This window comes from Xenopus tropicalis, chromosome 7 (assembly GCF_000004195.4).
Source record: "Xenopus tropicalis strain Nigerian chromosome 7, UCB_Xtro_10.0, whole genome shotgun sequence".
Classification (NCBI taxonomy): Eukaryota; Metazoa; Chordata; class Amphibia; order Anura; family Pipidae; genus Xenopus; species Xenopus tropicalis.
The window spans coordinates 18,791,623-18,804,915 of NC_030683.2; the positions used below are offsets into that span (position 1 = coordinate 18,791,623).

Genomic DNA, 13,293 nt, shown 5'->3' on the forward strand with positions numbered 1-13,293 from the left:
CTCTGTGGAGTTTAGCCCTTGAACTACAGATATTAAAATAAATGTCTTGTAAAATTGCTCTGCTTATAACTGACCAGACAGCTTGAGAAAGGGTCCGGAGGGGCCCGAAACGTTGCTCTTGTTTATTGTATGTACTTGGGCAAATAAAACACTTTTTTCACGGCTTGCAACTTCAGTGTGCTACTGGATTTCTTTGCTGTTGGATATTGACCCCCATGCAAGGTGCGGTTCTTCCAGTATTTGCACCTGATACCCATTTGGGTAAGTTAACAGAGAATTGAGCTCCCCAATACTGCTATTGCTATAACTGACCAGACAAACATCAGATGACGTCAGGACCACCAACAGGCCCTTTATACTCCAGCTCCCCAGACTGCTGATTTTCTTGTTCCAATCCGGCGTGTTCTAATTCACCTACTATTGGAAAAGCTTTATAATTTACTGTACACGAAAGACTGCACACCCAGTTTTATCTGTTTAGATGCACTCCCCTGGATACAGTTCCCGTGGAGAAGAATTGGGACAGTTAGCTTCTGTATTAGTCTGCAATAACAAAGCCACCATGAGGAAATGCAATTAGAAATGCCAATGTGTAAGAGTCCTAAATCTAAAAAAGAAACCTTGGTAATTCAAAGGCTGACCTTTTTGTCTAGGTGACTTGAGTGTAGGCGCTGTGTAAATGGGCAGGGTGCAGACTTGGATGTTGAGAGAAAAGGGAAGAATATGATCTGGGAGAGAGAAGAGCAAAAGATAAGAAAGGAAAGAGGAAGGAATCATGTTAAAAAGAACAGAAAACAGGGAAAATAAGAAAAATACTGTACATAAGGCAACAAATGAGTGGAAAAGAGAGAATAGAATGACTACTGGTGACACCCCAATACCCCAATCTGAAACAATGTCTAAATTTGTTTTTCTCTAATTTCCAATAACCTTTCTTTGGTTACCAAACGTTCTCTTTTTTGTTATTCTTCTTCGCTCTTTCATTTCTATTTCTTACTGGCCTGTTCTTCTCACTACTTCCATTATCCTACCCACCTTTAAACTTTATAGCATTCAATCTAGCAGGTCCTGGAGCAGTGTTGAACTAAAACACTTTCATATATATATATATATACTGTATATATATATATATATATATATATATATACAGGTATCGGATCCCTTATCCGGAAACCCATTATCCAGAAAGCTCCGAATTATGGCCTGTCTCCCATAGACTCCATTTTAATCAAATAATATAGAATTTTAAAACTTATTCTCTTTTTCTCTGTAATAATAAAACAGTACCTTCTAATTGATCCCAACTAAGATACAAATAATCCTTATTCGATGCAAAACAATCCTATGGAGTTTAATTCATGTTTTATTGATTTTTTAGTAGACTTAAGGTATGGAGATCCAAATTACAGAAATATCCCTTATCCGGAATACCCTTGGTCCCGAGCATTCTGGATAATGGGTCCTATACCTGTACTTGTATCTTCTTTCTAAGGCACTGACCCCTATGTATATATATATATATATATATATATATATATATATATATATATATATATAAAACCTTGATAGAAGCTAAAGGGGCTCAGAACAGTTAGGCTTCCAAGGGGGGTTGAACAAAACGCTGACAACCGCTATTCTATGCTCTGTGTTGCTATAGAATGCTTAGCACAGCTCTGTATTTGTTATTCTGACAGGTGTGAGTTACAGGTCTTTTCTAGTCGTTAATTAACTCATTAAAGTGGCAAAGCTCAGGGCTCATTAGCTTTCAGGAATCCATAAACAAAGATTTATATGACAACCCCCAGTAAGTAAGTTTAACCCACCTTATCCTTGGTGGAACAAAGTAATACATTTGTTTCAATGGGAGACAGATACAAAGTTGCAAAGCTTTCTATAAGTACATCATTCTTCCATATGGGCCGGTTAAACTACTCCAAGACTGGCATCGGATGAGGTTGTGCATTAGTTGTGTCAAAGCAACTTGCCCAACTTTTGCATTAGATTCATATGTACAATAATTATGTAAGAATAATAAGTGATCAAGAGTATCCTCATTTAGATTTCTTCCCTATAGTAGCAAATGTGTTTAGCTGATCATAGAGATAAAATATAGTTACCTACATCGGAATCCACTTGCTATTAAAGCACGGCATAACAATGAAACTGAACATTTCTGGTCACTGTTCTTTCCAGAAAAAAATATATTGGATATTAAATGCCAAGAATTGCCATTGGGTGCTTCCAATCAACTGCCATGGAAAATGCTGTTAGTATCCCCCAGGTTCCTTGTGCTTGGTTTGTGCCTTGAATAAAAATAAGCTATTAAGGGAGGGACATGGGAAAGGGAGGGAATGAATTGATGTTAATGGGACACCACTATAGCCTTCAGCATCTCAGTTTTCCTGGTGGATTTTCCATCACACATTTATCCACAATCTGCCCCTTTGAATTGCACAGTTTTTATCTGCAATTTTATTTGACTTTCTTACAACAAGTACTCGTCAGTTGTTTTGTTATTACTCCGGGTCTTCTTTTGATTCTTCCCCATATTACAGAGATGGCTCACATGGCCTCGGAGATAATTGCTTTTATCCTGGCAGTCTCGGGATGGGTGCTGGTTAGCTCTACTCTGCCCACTGATTATTGGAAGGTCTCCAGTATCGACGGCACTGTAATTACCACGGCTACATTCTGGTCAAATCTCTGGAAGACTTGTGTCACTGACTCCACCGGAGTGTCCAACTGCAAAGACTTCCCATCCATGTTGGCACTAGAAGGTAAGGACTTTATTTTAAGAAGAAAAGGGTGGGTTAAATCCATTTGACTCTCCGTCTTCACACAACCCCCCCACATCAGTTTATTATTATTATCTGGCTTAGACATAAGGCATACAAGCACACCAATGCACACACTCACTAGGGTCAGTTTCAGGATCAGAAGCCAATAAACCTGAACTGTAGAAGGAAACCATAACACAATAAATGGAAACACCCTTGCAAACTTAGGGAGAACTTGCAAAGTCCTGTGCCACTGTCCATCTTGGATACCTTACTAACTGTGTTTCTACTTTGTGTACCCGGTCATGTCCATTATTGAAAGTTTTAGTGCTTCAACACATACTTTAGAGCAGTGTTCCTCAACCAGTAGCTCATAAGCAGCATGTTACTCACCAACCCCTTGGTTGGTGAGCCCAAACCAGGGAGTTATTTTTGAATTCCTGACTTGGGGGCAAGTTTTGGTTGAATAAAAACAAGATTTCCTACCAAATAATGCCCCTGTAAGCTGATAGTGTGCATAAAGGTTCCCTAATAGTCAATCTTAGCCCTTATTTGGCTCCTCCATGAACTTTTATGGTGCTTGTGTTGCTCTCCAAGTCAATTTCCATTTGACTGTGGCTCACGAGTAAGAAAGATTGGGGAACCCAATATAATCACCATGTCTCAAAGGAAGAGGTGATTAATAAAGGAATAAAGCCAACCATATAGCAGAACAAAATAAAGTAGTCTAATGCTAAACCAGTTTTAGGGGCATCATCTTAAGGTTAACATGTTTATGCTGAGTTCAATGCTATCATAGTAGGGAACACTGATCACATTGTTAAACTAATGCTGTCAAGCTAGTGGTCTATGGGTGAGATGTCTCCATCAACAGTTTGTTTATATTCCCCAGTTTGTTTATATTCCCCAGTAGCAAAATGATGAAAAAAAACCAGTGAAGACCATGGGGACATGGTCTTCACTGGTTTTTTTTCATCATTTTGCTTCTGATAAAATAGTATCTGCAAAAGCCTCTTACCACAGTCCTTGTCTATCTGCATTACTTCATATGGCATGTATGCCTTGGTACAACTGAAGCCCTGCAAGCCAGACGTGTTCCTCCAAACAGATTTTTATGGTTAACAGCTTGCTCAAGGGCTCCACAGATTATTATTATTATTAACATGTATTTATAAAGCACCAACATATCCCGCAGCGCTGTACAATAAGTGGGTTTCATACATTGGACATACAGAGTAACATATAAAGCAATCAGTAACCGATACAAGAGGTGAAGAGGGCCCTGCCCAAAAGAGCTTACAATCTACAAATGTACTGTTTTCTGACATAATAATTTAATATGATATAGCCAACAAATGATGTTTAATGAATAGAGTGCTCCTCTCCAGTTGGACTCAAAGCACTGTTACAGCAATCAAGGCAACCATTATAGCACACACCAGGAGTTCAAGTGACTTATCCAGGGTCGCAAAAGGGTCTCTAGCATAGGATCTCACATCAAAAACTTATCCTTGAATAAAGCTCCAATATTAGACAGGGTTGATAAATAGTATTACAATCTATTATTGCTATAGATGTGATGATAAATGTTCTGAAAACAGCAAGCACTCAATTATCGCATTATAGAAGAAACAAACCTCCTAAACAAGTCATACTAGGGACCTTGGTGTTGGTGGGTTTACCCGAGAAATGGTCTAGAAAAAAATGTATTGTATTAAACTCTATAAATGACTTAGAATTAGGATGAAGACACACAGAGCAACTTAGTAGCAGCTACTTGTCATGGCTACTAAATGCCACAAAATCCCCTGCCATAGACAATACTGAGAATTGCCTCTGCTAAAACACACATAGAGACAGTTATCAGTAAATGATCAGCATTGTCTATTTTAGTAGCCATGACAAGTAGCTGTTACTAGTAGCTCTGTGTGTCTTCACCTTTATGGTAAAAGGAACCAGAACAAGTGTCCAAAAAGAGGTACTCACCAATGTTAGCCCAAAAGTTATTTATTTATTAAGTGCTCTTAGTCTTTAACAACTTTCGCTTAAAATAAGACAAACAACATGTTCAAAAACCTGGAAGGCCTCCAACTATTGATGTGCACAAAATATCACAAACATAAATTACTTCTTTATCGTCCAATAAAGCTGGCCAAACACATTGAGGTATAATCAGCTAATCTGCTAAACTGGCAAAACACCACTGTTTCCATGTGGTGATAGGGTTAAATTATCAGACAAAACACCACTGTTTCCATGTGGTAATAGAGATTAAATGGAGTTATATGTCATCTACTGGCAATATAAACCCTTGCATAAGGTGTTTGTCTTTTCTTACTTCATTGAAGCCCAAGGGCTGACCAATCAGATATGTACAATTTGGCTCAACAGGTGTGGTTTGTACTCAGGATGGACAAATAGATCAAACCATGTAGGCTGGCTTAAGAAGGGAAGGGATTTCTACTCCCCAAAAATGTTTTACTTATTGGACAAACTCGGAGAAAACGCAAAAAGACAAAACATGCAATGCTCTCAATGCCTCACTATCTCCTATGAGATCCCACACCTAGTCGCATTGCCGGGTAGACAGGCCACAGTTCTCATTCATGAACAAATGAACTCAACGTTAATGATGCCTCTCGTATTGAGCTATTTTATCTCCATGTTTGTATGATATGTTCATAGTATTTCTCCCTTATGGATAATTACAGGATGTTATTCTGGCACTCAGTGTTTCCCATAAATCTTGCTCTGTGCTAAGTCTGAAGAGTTAATGAGCCATTTAATGAGCTAGTTAATAACTAACATCTACATACATTCCTTTTCATTACCTGACTACTGTGTTAACCTTTAGATGTCTATAGGCTGGACCAATACCCGCATTATAGAGAGGTTTGTGGAGATGGTTATCAGTGTCGGTCGTAATGGGTCCTAATTGGGGGTGTAAATGTTGAATAAGGAGACCCTGCGGCTTCTGGAGAGGCCAGGGGGGGTTGGATTAGTCCTGAGTTTAAATATTTGAAATATGTCCCCCAGAAAGTTTGGGTGTTTCTCCTGCATTAGATTGTAAGCTCTACGGGGCAGGGACTTCCATCCTCTTGTCTCTTAGATTCTTAACTTAATGCAAGTCTACCTTATTATATCTTAGTTGGGATCAAGTACAGGTACTGTTTTATTATTACAGAGAAAAGGGAATCATTTAACCATGAAATAAACCCAATAGGGCTGTTCTGCCCCCAATAAGGGGTAATTATATCTTAGTTGGGATCAAGTACAGGTACTGTTTTATTATTACAGAGAAAAGGGAATCATTTAACCATGAAATAAACCCAATAGGGCTGTTCTGCCCCCAATAAGGGGTAATTATATCTTAGTTGGGATCAAGTACAGGTACTGTTTTATTATTACAGAGAAAAGGGAATCATTTAACCATTAAATAACCCAATAGGGCTGTTCTGCCCCCAATAAGGGGTAATTATATCTTAGTTGGGATCAAGTACAGGTACTGTTTTATTATTACAGAGAAAAGGGAATCATTTAACCATTAAATAACCCAATAGGGCTGTTCTGCCCCCAATAAGGGGTAATTATATCTTAGTTGGGATCAAGTACAGGTACTGTTTTATTATTACAGAGAAAAAGGAAACCATTTTTAAAAATGTGAATTATTTGAAATGGAGTCTATGGGAGATGGGCTTTTCGTAATTCGGAACTTTCTGGATAATGCGTTTCCGGATAAGGGGTCCCATACCTGTACATACATATACGTTAACTTGGGCAGAACCATTGTGGTTATGTGCCACAAGTAAATGGTTTAAATCTATCCTTGTATATGAACTTGAACTAATGGTAAATCTATGTATGTTCATGGGAGTATGCTAACCACCCCCTGAGTTCCCAAGCTCAATCTTTAATTTAATTATAAGGTGCATTTTTTCAGTGTTTTTTTCTTCTGGTAAACACTTAAAGGTAGTGATGAGCAATTTTTTTTGCCAGGCATGGATTCACTGTGAAATTTCGCATTTTGCCATTTTTTTCATGAAACTGCTTGGAAAAGTCAACAACAAATACACTGGGGCATCTCTGAAGAATTCTGCAAGGGTCACAAAATTAAAGCAAATTGTATTTTATTGAAAATACATTAAAAATTCATAGTCATGGGCTAGTTTGCTGATATGCTGATAGTACCAACAATACCCATAGTACAAAAATCCCATGGCATTGCCCCAGGTAATCTGGTATTTACCCTTGTACAGACCGAGCAGCATTTTGTTTCCCTAAGGTTTGTAACTGACATAACCGGTTATACAAAAAAAGTACAAAAGAACTGACTTATTGCCCTGGAGATATTATTGCAGTTATCAGGAGTATCTATTGTAGGTATATGGCTGCAGTAAAGTCAGTGTACAACATGAAATTTGAAAACTTAAATTCCATTAGAGGCATACAGCCTTGAATCATTAAATATATGTTAGATAAGGGAGCTGCTACACAGATGTACTCAGTGGGGGTCATTTATATATTTCTTTGGCCTAAAACCTGTACGTCATAGGGGCCTTCAGTCCAGAGGAAGAACTAAATACGCTATGGGAACTATTATCATGAATGACTTAACTCTACTAAAAAATAATTTATACAGTACATAAACCCAATAGGATTATTTTGCCTCCAATAAGGATTGATTATGTCTTAGTTAGGCTCAAATGCAAGGTACTACAGAGAAAAAGGAAATCAGTTTGAAAATTTGAACTATTTGCTTATAATGGAGTATATGGGTATTGGCCTTCCCATAATTCTAAGCTTTCTGGATAACAGATTTCTGAATAACGGATCCCATACCTGTATCATGAATTTCATATAATAAAATTACTGTACAAGCCTATGGGCTCAGTAGCCCTGTAACAGTAATGATACAGGTTATTTTGGCTCTTTGGCCATATTTTAGTGTTGATGGCAATTCAAATCCTCTGGGCTGCTGTTGAGAAGCTAGGTTTAGGGGTTATCAGAAACAATCAAAACATTAGCAAAAGTAAATGTCCAGTTGTAAATGACCCCTATGTTTTTTGCACTTTGTCCCTAACTTTGCAGATTGCACTCTTAGGAAGGTTTTAAAGCTTCAGGGTTCCCTGGGCCGGATTTCTGAATAAGCCACCCCGAGGGTGCCCCCTTTGGCCGTGCCACAAATCCGGGCCTGAGGGATCCTCCATGTCAATAAGTGCGACAGCATTTGATTCAGGAAGCAGGAAGGACTGAGTGGCATCAATCGCAAATATACAGTGCAAGGAGCGCATTTTGACACATGCACCTTTAATGAATGGGGTTTTACGCACAACTGACTGCATGGGAATTTGTGAGAGCACAATTGTGCTTGTGATCATAAATTACCCCTTACAGGGCCGCCATCAGAAACCACGGGGCCCCTCACAACAAGATTTTCTGGCCCTCCCCTCCTCCCACACTCCCAATGGCCCCTCCCCCATCAATACAAAGGACATTGGTGGCCAGGGGTTACATTTTGCATTGGTGCCAGGGCAGGTACCCCCTAAATCATTGCTAGCCAGCCCAGGGTCCCCTAAAACATTGGTGGTCCTCCCCCAAATTACTCATACTATGGCCTGCTCTCCGCTGCTTCCTTCCGCATCCTTCAGCTCCCCCCCAGCGTCCTCCTGTTTCTTCCAAGGCCACCCAAGCATCCTCCTGCCCCCCCCCCCAGCATCCTCCTGCTTCCCTCCAGGCCCCTCCAAGCATCCTCCAGCTCCCCCACAGCATCCTTCAGCTCACCCCCCAGGGCCCCCAAGTATCCTTCAGCTCACCCCCCAGGGCCCCCAAGTATCCTTCAGCTCACCTCCCAGGGCCCCCAAGTATCCTTCAGCTCACCTCCAAGGGCCCCCAAGTATCCTTCAGCTCACCTCCCAGAGCCCCCAAGTATCCTTCAGCTCACCTCCCAGGGCCCCCAAGTATCCTTCAGCTCACCTCCCAGGGCCCCCAAGTATCCTTCAGCTCACCTCCCAGGGCCCCCAAGTATCCTTCAGCTCACCTCCCAGGGCCCCCAAGTATCCTTCAGCTCACCCCCCAGGGCCCCCAAGTATCCTTCAGCTCACCTCCAAGGGCCCCCAAGTATCCTTCAGCTCACCTCCCAGGGCCCCCAAGTATCCTTCAGCTCACCTCCCAGGGCCCCCAAGTATCCTTCAGCTCACCTCCCAGGGCCCCCAAGTATCCTTCAGCTCACCTCCCAAGGCCCCCAAGCACCTTCCATTTCCCTCCTTTCCGGCCCCCACCTCCGGTGATGTCCTCCTCTATGTGCTGCGGCTCGCTGCTACTTCTGTGCTTTTCTAGCACGAGATGCCACATTAAAAGCTGATCACTTCACCCTTAGGCCAACTGTAATCCAATATTTATAGGTCTCTTTGAGTTAACAGTGTTGTGTTCTGCACCTTGAGTCAGATTTGTTGCAAGGTACATAGCGCAACTTGTCCCGAAAGCTGCAAGTGTGCCATGAATGGGTCCTAAGGGTTGCACCATAGGCTCCAGCATATGTATTTGTAAATAAGGCCTCATCTAATAGCTCTGAGTTTGGTATGTAGGAGGCAAATGAGGGCTGTGGGATTGGACAGGCAAGTTGCTTTAGGCATAGGGCAGCAGCATCCTCTCCTCTTCTAGTCTCTTTGTGCACTTACAAATCTGTGCAGAAGTCTAAACAAGTATTAAATCATATGTCTCAGTAACCCACCCACATTCTGTTATTCAGCCTGATTTTTGCCGCTGGATCCATTGCCTGTTACAATATTTTAACTGTGTATTCATCTTATCTCTCCTTGGTCCCAGGGCACATACAGGTCTGTCGAGGATTGTTGATAGCAGCTGTCAGTTTTGGATTCTTTGGTTCCATTTTTGCTCTCATTGGGATGAAATGCACCAAGATCGGAGGATCCGATAACACAAAAGCAAAAATCACCTGCTTCTCGGGTCTGCTCTACATTTTGAGTGGTGGGTTCTCATAAGCAGAAGTGCAATATAACAGCTTCTCAGTATCAGAGCAATTCTTAGCTGGCCAGGATGTGGGAAAGAACCTTGGTCAATATCTTTCAGATGCTCCCATGTATTATTTGAATATCTGAGCAGTTTATACAACAACCACAACTGGTGTCATGCATAACATACATGAATAACTAAATACTTCAGACTGAATGCAGATACTTGTGCTTCCTAGAGATAGGAAAATATAATTACATGTATATTTGTGCAGGTAATTGGTTCAAAATGCACACAAACCAATTCATACAATTATGTTGGTATGGTAAACCCTCCAAGACAATGAACAATTAACCTCTGACAAGCAAAGCTGATCAGTCAAAAGGAAAAAACCCAGGCTGGCCAAGAGCTTGTACCTAGTCATCTCCTGCCCAGCAATCTCAAACAATACAATATGCCCATTCACATACCTAGCCTTTATATCTATATGATTATATTTATAGCCCCTCCTTTTTAGAACGTAAGCTCTTGCGAGCAGGGCCTTCCCCCCATTGTCTCCAATCCTTATCCAAATTTAACTGTAAACCATTTTTTGTGAATTGTCTATATGTAAATGTTAACAGTTTTGTCTTTTGTACCCTTTATTCTGTAAAACACTGTGCAAATTGACGGCCCTGTATAAATAATAATAGTAATATGATTTTATGTTCATTCAGCGGGTTGTCTAAAGGTGGCCATACACGGGCAGATCCGCTCGCTTGGCGATGTCGCCAAGCGATGTCGCCAAGCGAGCGGATCTTCACCCGATATCCCCACCTACGGGTGGCGATATCGGGGAGGCATGTCGGTGAATTCGATCGTTTGGCCCTGGGGCCTTGTTGAAGACATGCCCCCTTGTTGAAGACATGGCCAATGTCAATAATTTACTTTACCAGTCACCCACCTTGAACATTAAGGATATAAATCACCTGGTAATTAGCTGGTAATTGTGGTAACCTCTGCTTGTCTGGACATTTTGGTTAAGGGCATTCCTACTGTATTGCCATTTGTCTTATCATTCCTTTTCCTGTTTCCCACTTCCTGTCTTAGCTGAGAGCCAATAAGGAGCAGGCCAGGCTTACCTACCATGTTATAATAAATGTACCAAAAGTAGTGGGGCTCTTTCATAAACCTGGGAAAACTTGCATCTGGGCAGTAACCCAATGGCAACTAGTCAAGTGTTTGCTTTAATTGTTCAACCTGGAATGCCAGGTTCCCCAGAATCCTGACTTTTTCCCACTGGGATATGTCTTCCTTCCCTTTTGCCTTTGAATGAACATTTTCCCCCTTTTCTCTTCTTTAATTATCGCGCCATTTTCCTTGTGAAGAACTGACCTCGGCATTACCTTTAGGAGGGTTCAGTTGAAGTTTGTTCCGTGTCCAAGTGATATGAGCAGAGTTACATTACTCTGTGTTCTTGTTTCCCAGGTATCTGCGCTATGGCTGGAGTGTCCCTTTACGCTCACAAGATCACCTCAGAATTCTTTGATCCGACATTTCTGGAGCAGAAGTAAGCGGGCAGAAGGTAGCAGAACCAGATAATATAATGACTGTCCATGCACAGAATGACAGAATCTATGTGTTTATTCCCTGTAGGTATGAACTGGGAGCGGCACTCTTCATCGGATGGGGTGGATCTTCTCTCTGTGTTATTGGCGGAGCTGTCCTCTGCTTCTCTTTAAATGACACCATCAAAGCCCCAAGGTACAAGAAACTAACATGGCGATGCCCATAACTGAATAATGTACAATGCACCCTTGGCTACTGCCTAGGGGCCCATCAGGGCTAGGAGACCCAGTCACAACAGCAATAAACATGACAATCTTAAGTGAGGGCACAGCCCTCTGCATAACAGGTTCTAACATTTTTTGCCTTTAGTTTTTGTTAAGGTCCTTCCTAGTAACTTCCAGGTCCCCTCAATAGCCGTTGGCGTCAGTGAGTGCTGGGACTTCAACAACAGCTGAATGGCCACAGGTTGTGCAACACTGATATGTCTCCATATTGTTTTACTAGTGCCATCTTGAACTGCTATACCAGTTGTTCCTTAGTGCTTACAATCGCTGCCCTACAGGGTACCACAATGTGCAGCATTGGGCAGTCATTCCTCTTTGACCCCCACTAAATAGAGTTTTGAATGTGTCACTGAGACAAACTTTACAATGGACCTGTTTTATCCTAAAAACCTGAATGGGTCATGAAGGCTTTAAAATTCGTTAAGAGGAATAATGGTCTGGCACCATTTGGTTTGAGCTAGGGGCTCTGGTTTTACTGAAAGCAAACCTTATAGCAGTGATCCCCAACCAGTGGCTCGGGGGTAACATGTTGCTCCCCAACCCCTTGGATGTTGCTCTCAGTGCCCCCAAACCAGGGAGTTATTTTGAATTCCTGACTTGGGGGCAAGTTTTGGTTGAATAAAAACAAGATTTCCTACCAAATAAAGCCCCTGTAAGCTGATAGGGTGCATAGAGGCCCCTAATAGCCAATCACAGCCCTTATTTGGCTCCTCCATGAACTTTTATGGTAATTGTGTTGCTCTCCAAGTCTTTTTACATTTATATTTGACTGTGGCTCACGAGTAAGAAAGGTTGGGGACCCCTGCTTTATAGCATACAATTATATTTTTAACAATTTTCATTTGATGTGGATATAATGGCATTTCTTTCTATTTCTTGCAGAATAACTTATTCTTACAAAGGAGTCACCTCCGTTCGGTCAGCACGTTCAAACATTCAGAATGGGAGCAATGGCCAAAATGCACAAAGAGGAGTTCCCAGGAACTTTGACAAGAATGCATATGTTTGATTGGGTAACTGGGATACAAATGCACAAGCACAAGGAAATACGTTATTCTATCCCCTGCATTCTGCTGTTTAATAGCAGGGAATCCACCATATTGTTTTCTCCCCTCTCCAAGTATAACAAAAAATATTTACTATGTTTTATAAAATAATGACAAAACATTCATATGGCACCTTCCCAAGAGACAGGACTGAATTCCAGCCCATATACCCTGTTATAGGGTGATTTTGATACAAAGGACCCAGGGCCTAACATATGACTGATCAAGCCACATGGGGCTGACACAAAGAAGATGGCAAGTTTATCCCTGCAACACACACAGGGACCTGTAAGGCTTCTTTATTACTGAACAGAACCTGTAAGGCTTCTTTATTATGGGACCACAACATAAAGCTAATTTTCATACAAAGTACAATCCACCATGCCTGTTTCCTATTGTTTCTGCTTTGTTTTCCATTTTACACTAAGGGGCATATTTATTATGCTGTGTAAAATGAATTTGGCGAAAAAATGGAGTAAAAAGCTGTGTAAGATAAATGGAAAAGATTGCCGTCTGAACGCCGGATATTACACCGTTATTTTCCATAAGTTCCGGGGGAAGAAAAAACGGGTAAAAAATGACGCTGATTTTACGCCGTTTTTACATGGCAAAGCCTGGCGATGTGTGGTGAATTTTCTCGCCGTTTTTTACACAGCATAATAAATA

At 41.2% G+C, this 13,293-nt stretch overlaps 1 protein-coding gene across 1 annotated transcript; it reads left to right on the top strand.

The window, feature by feature from the left end:
- Positions 1 to 2,343: 2,343 nt before the first annotated feature.
- On the top strand, positions 2,344 to 13,048 carry LOC100496232 (claudin-10). The gene is made up of 5 exons (XM_002939526.3): positions 2,344 to 2,777; positions 9,603 to 9,764; positions 11,217 to 11,298; positions 11,385 to 11,492; positions 12,464 to 13,048. The coding sequence occupies exons 1-5, from the start codon at positions 2,360 to 2,362 to the stop codon at positions 12,588 to 12,590; spliced, it is 897 nt and encodes a 298-aa protein (XP_002939572.2). The 5' UTR covers positions 2,344 to 2,359; the 3' UTR covers positions 12,591 to 13,048.
- Positions 13,049 to 13,293: the final 245 nt, after the last annotated feature.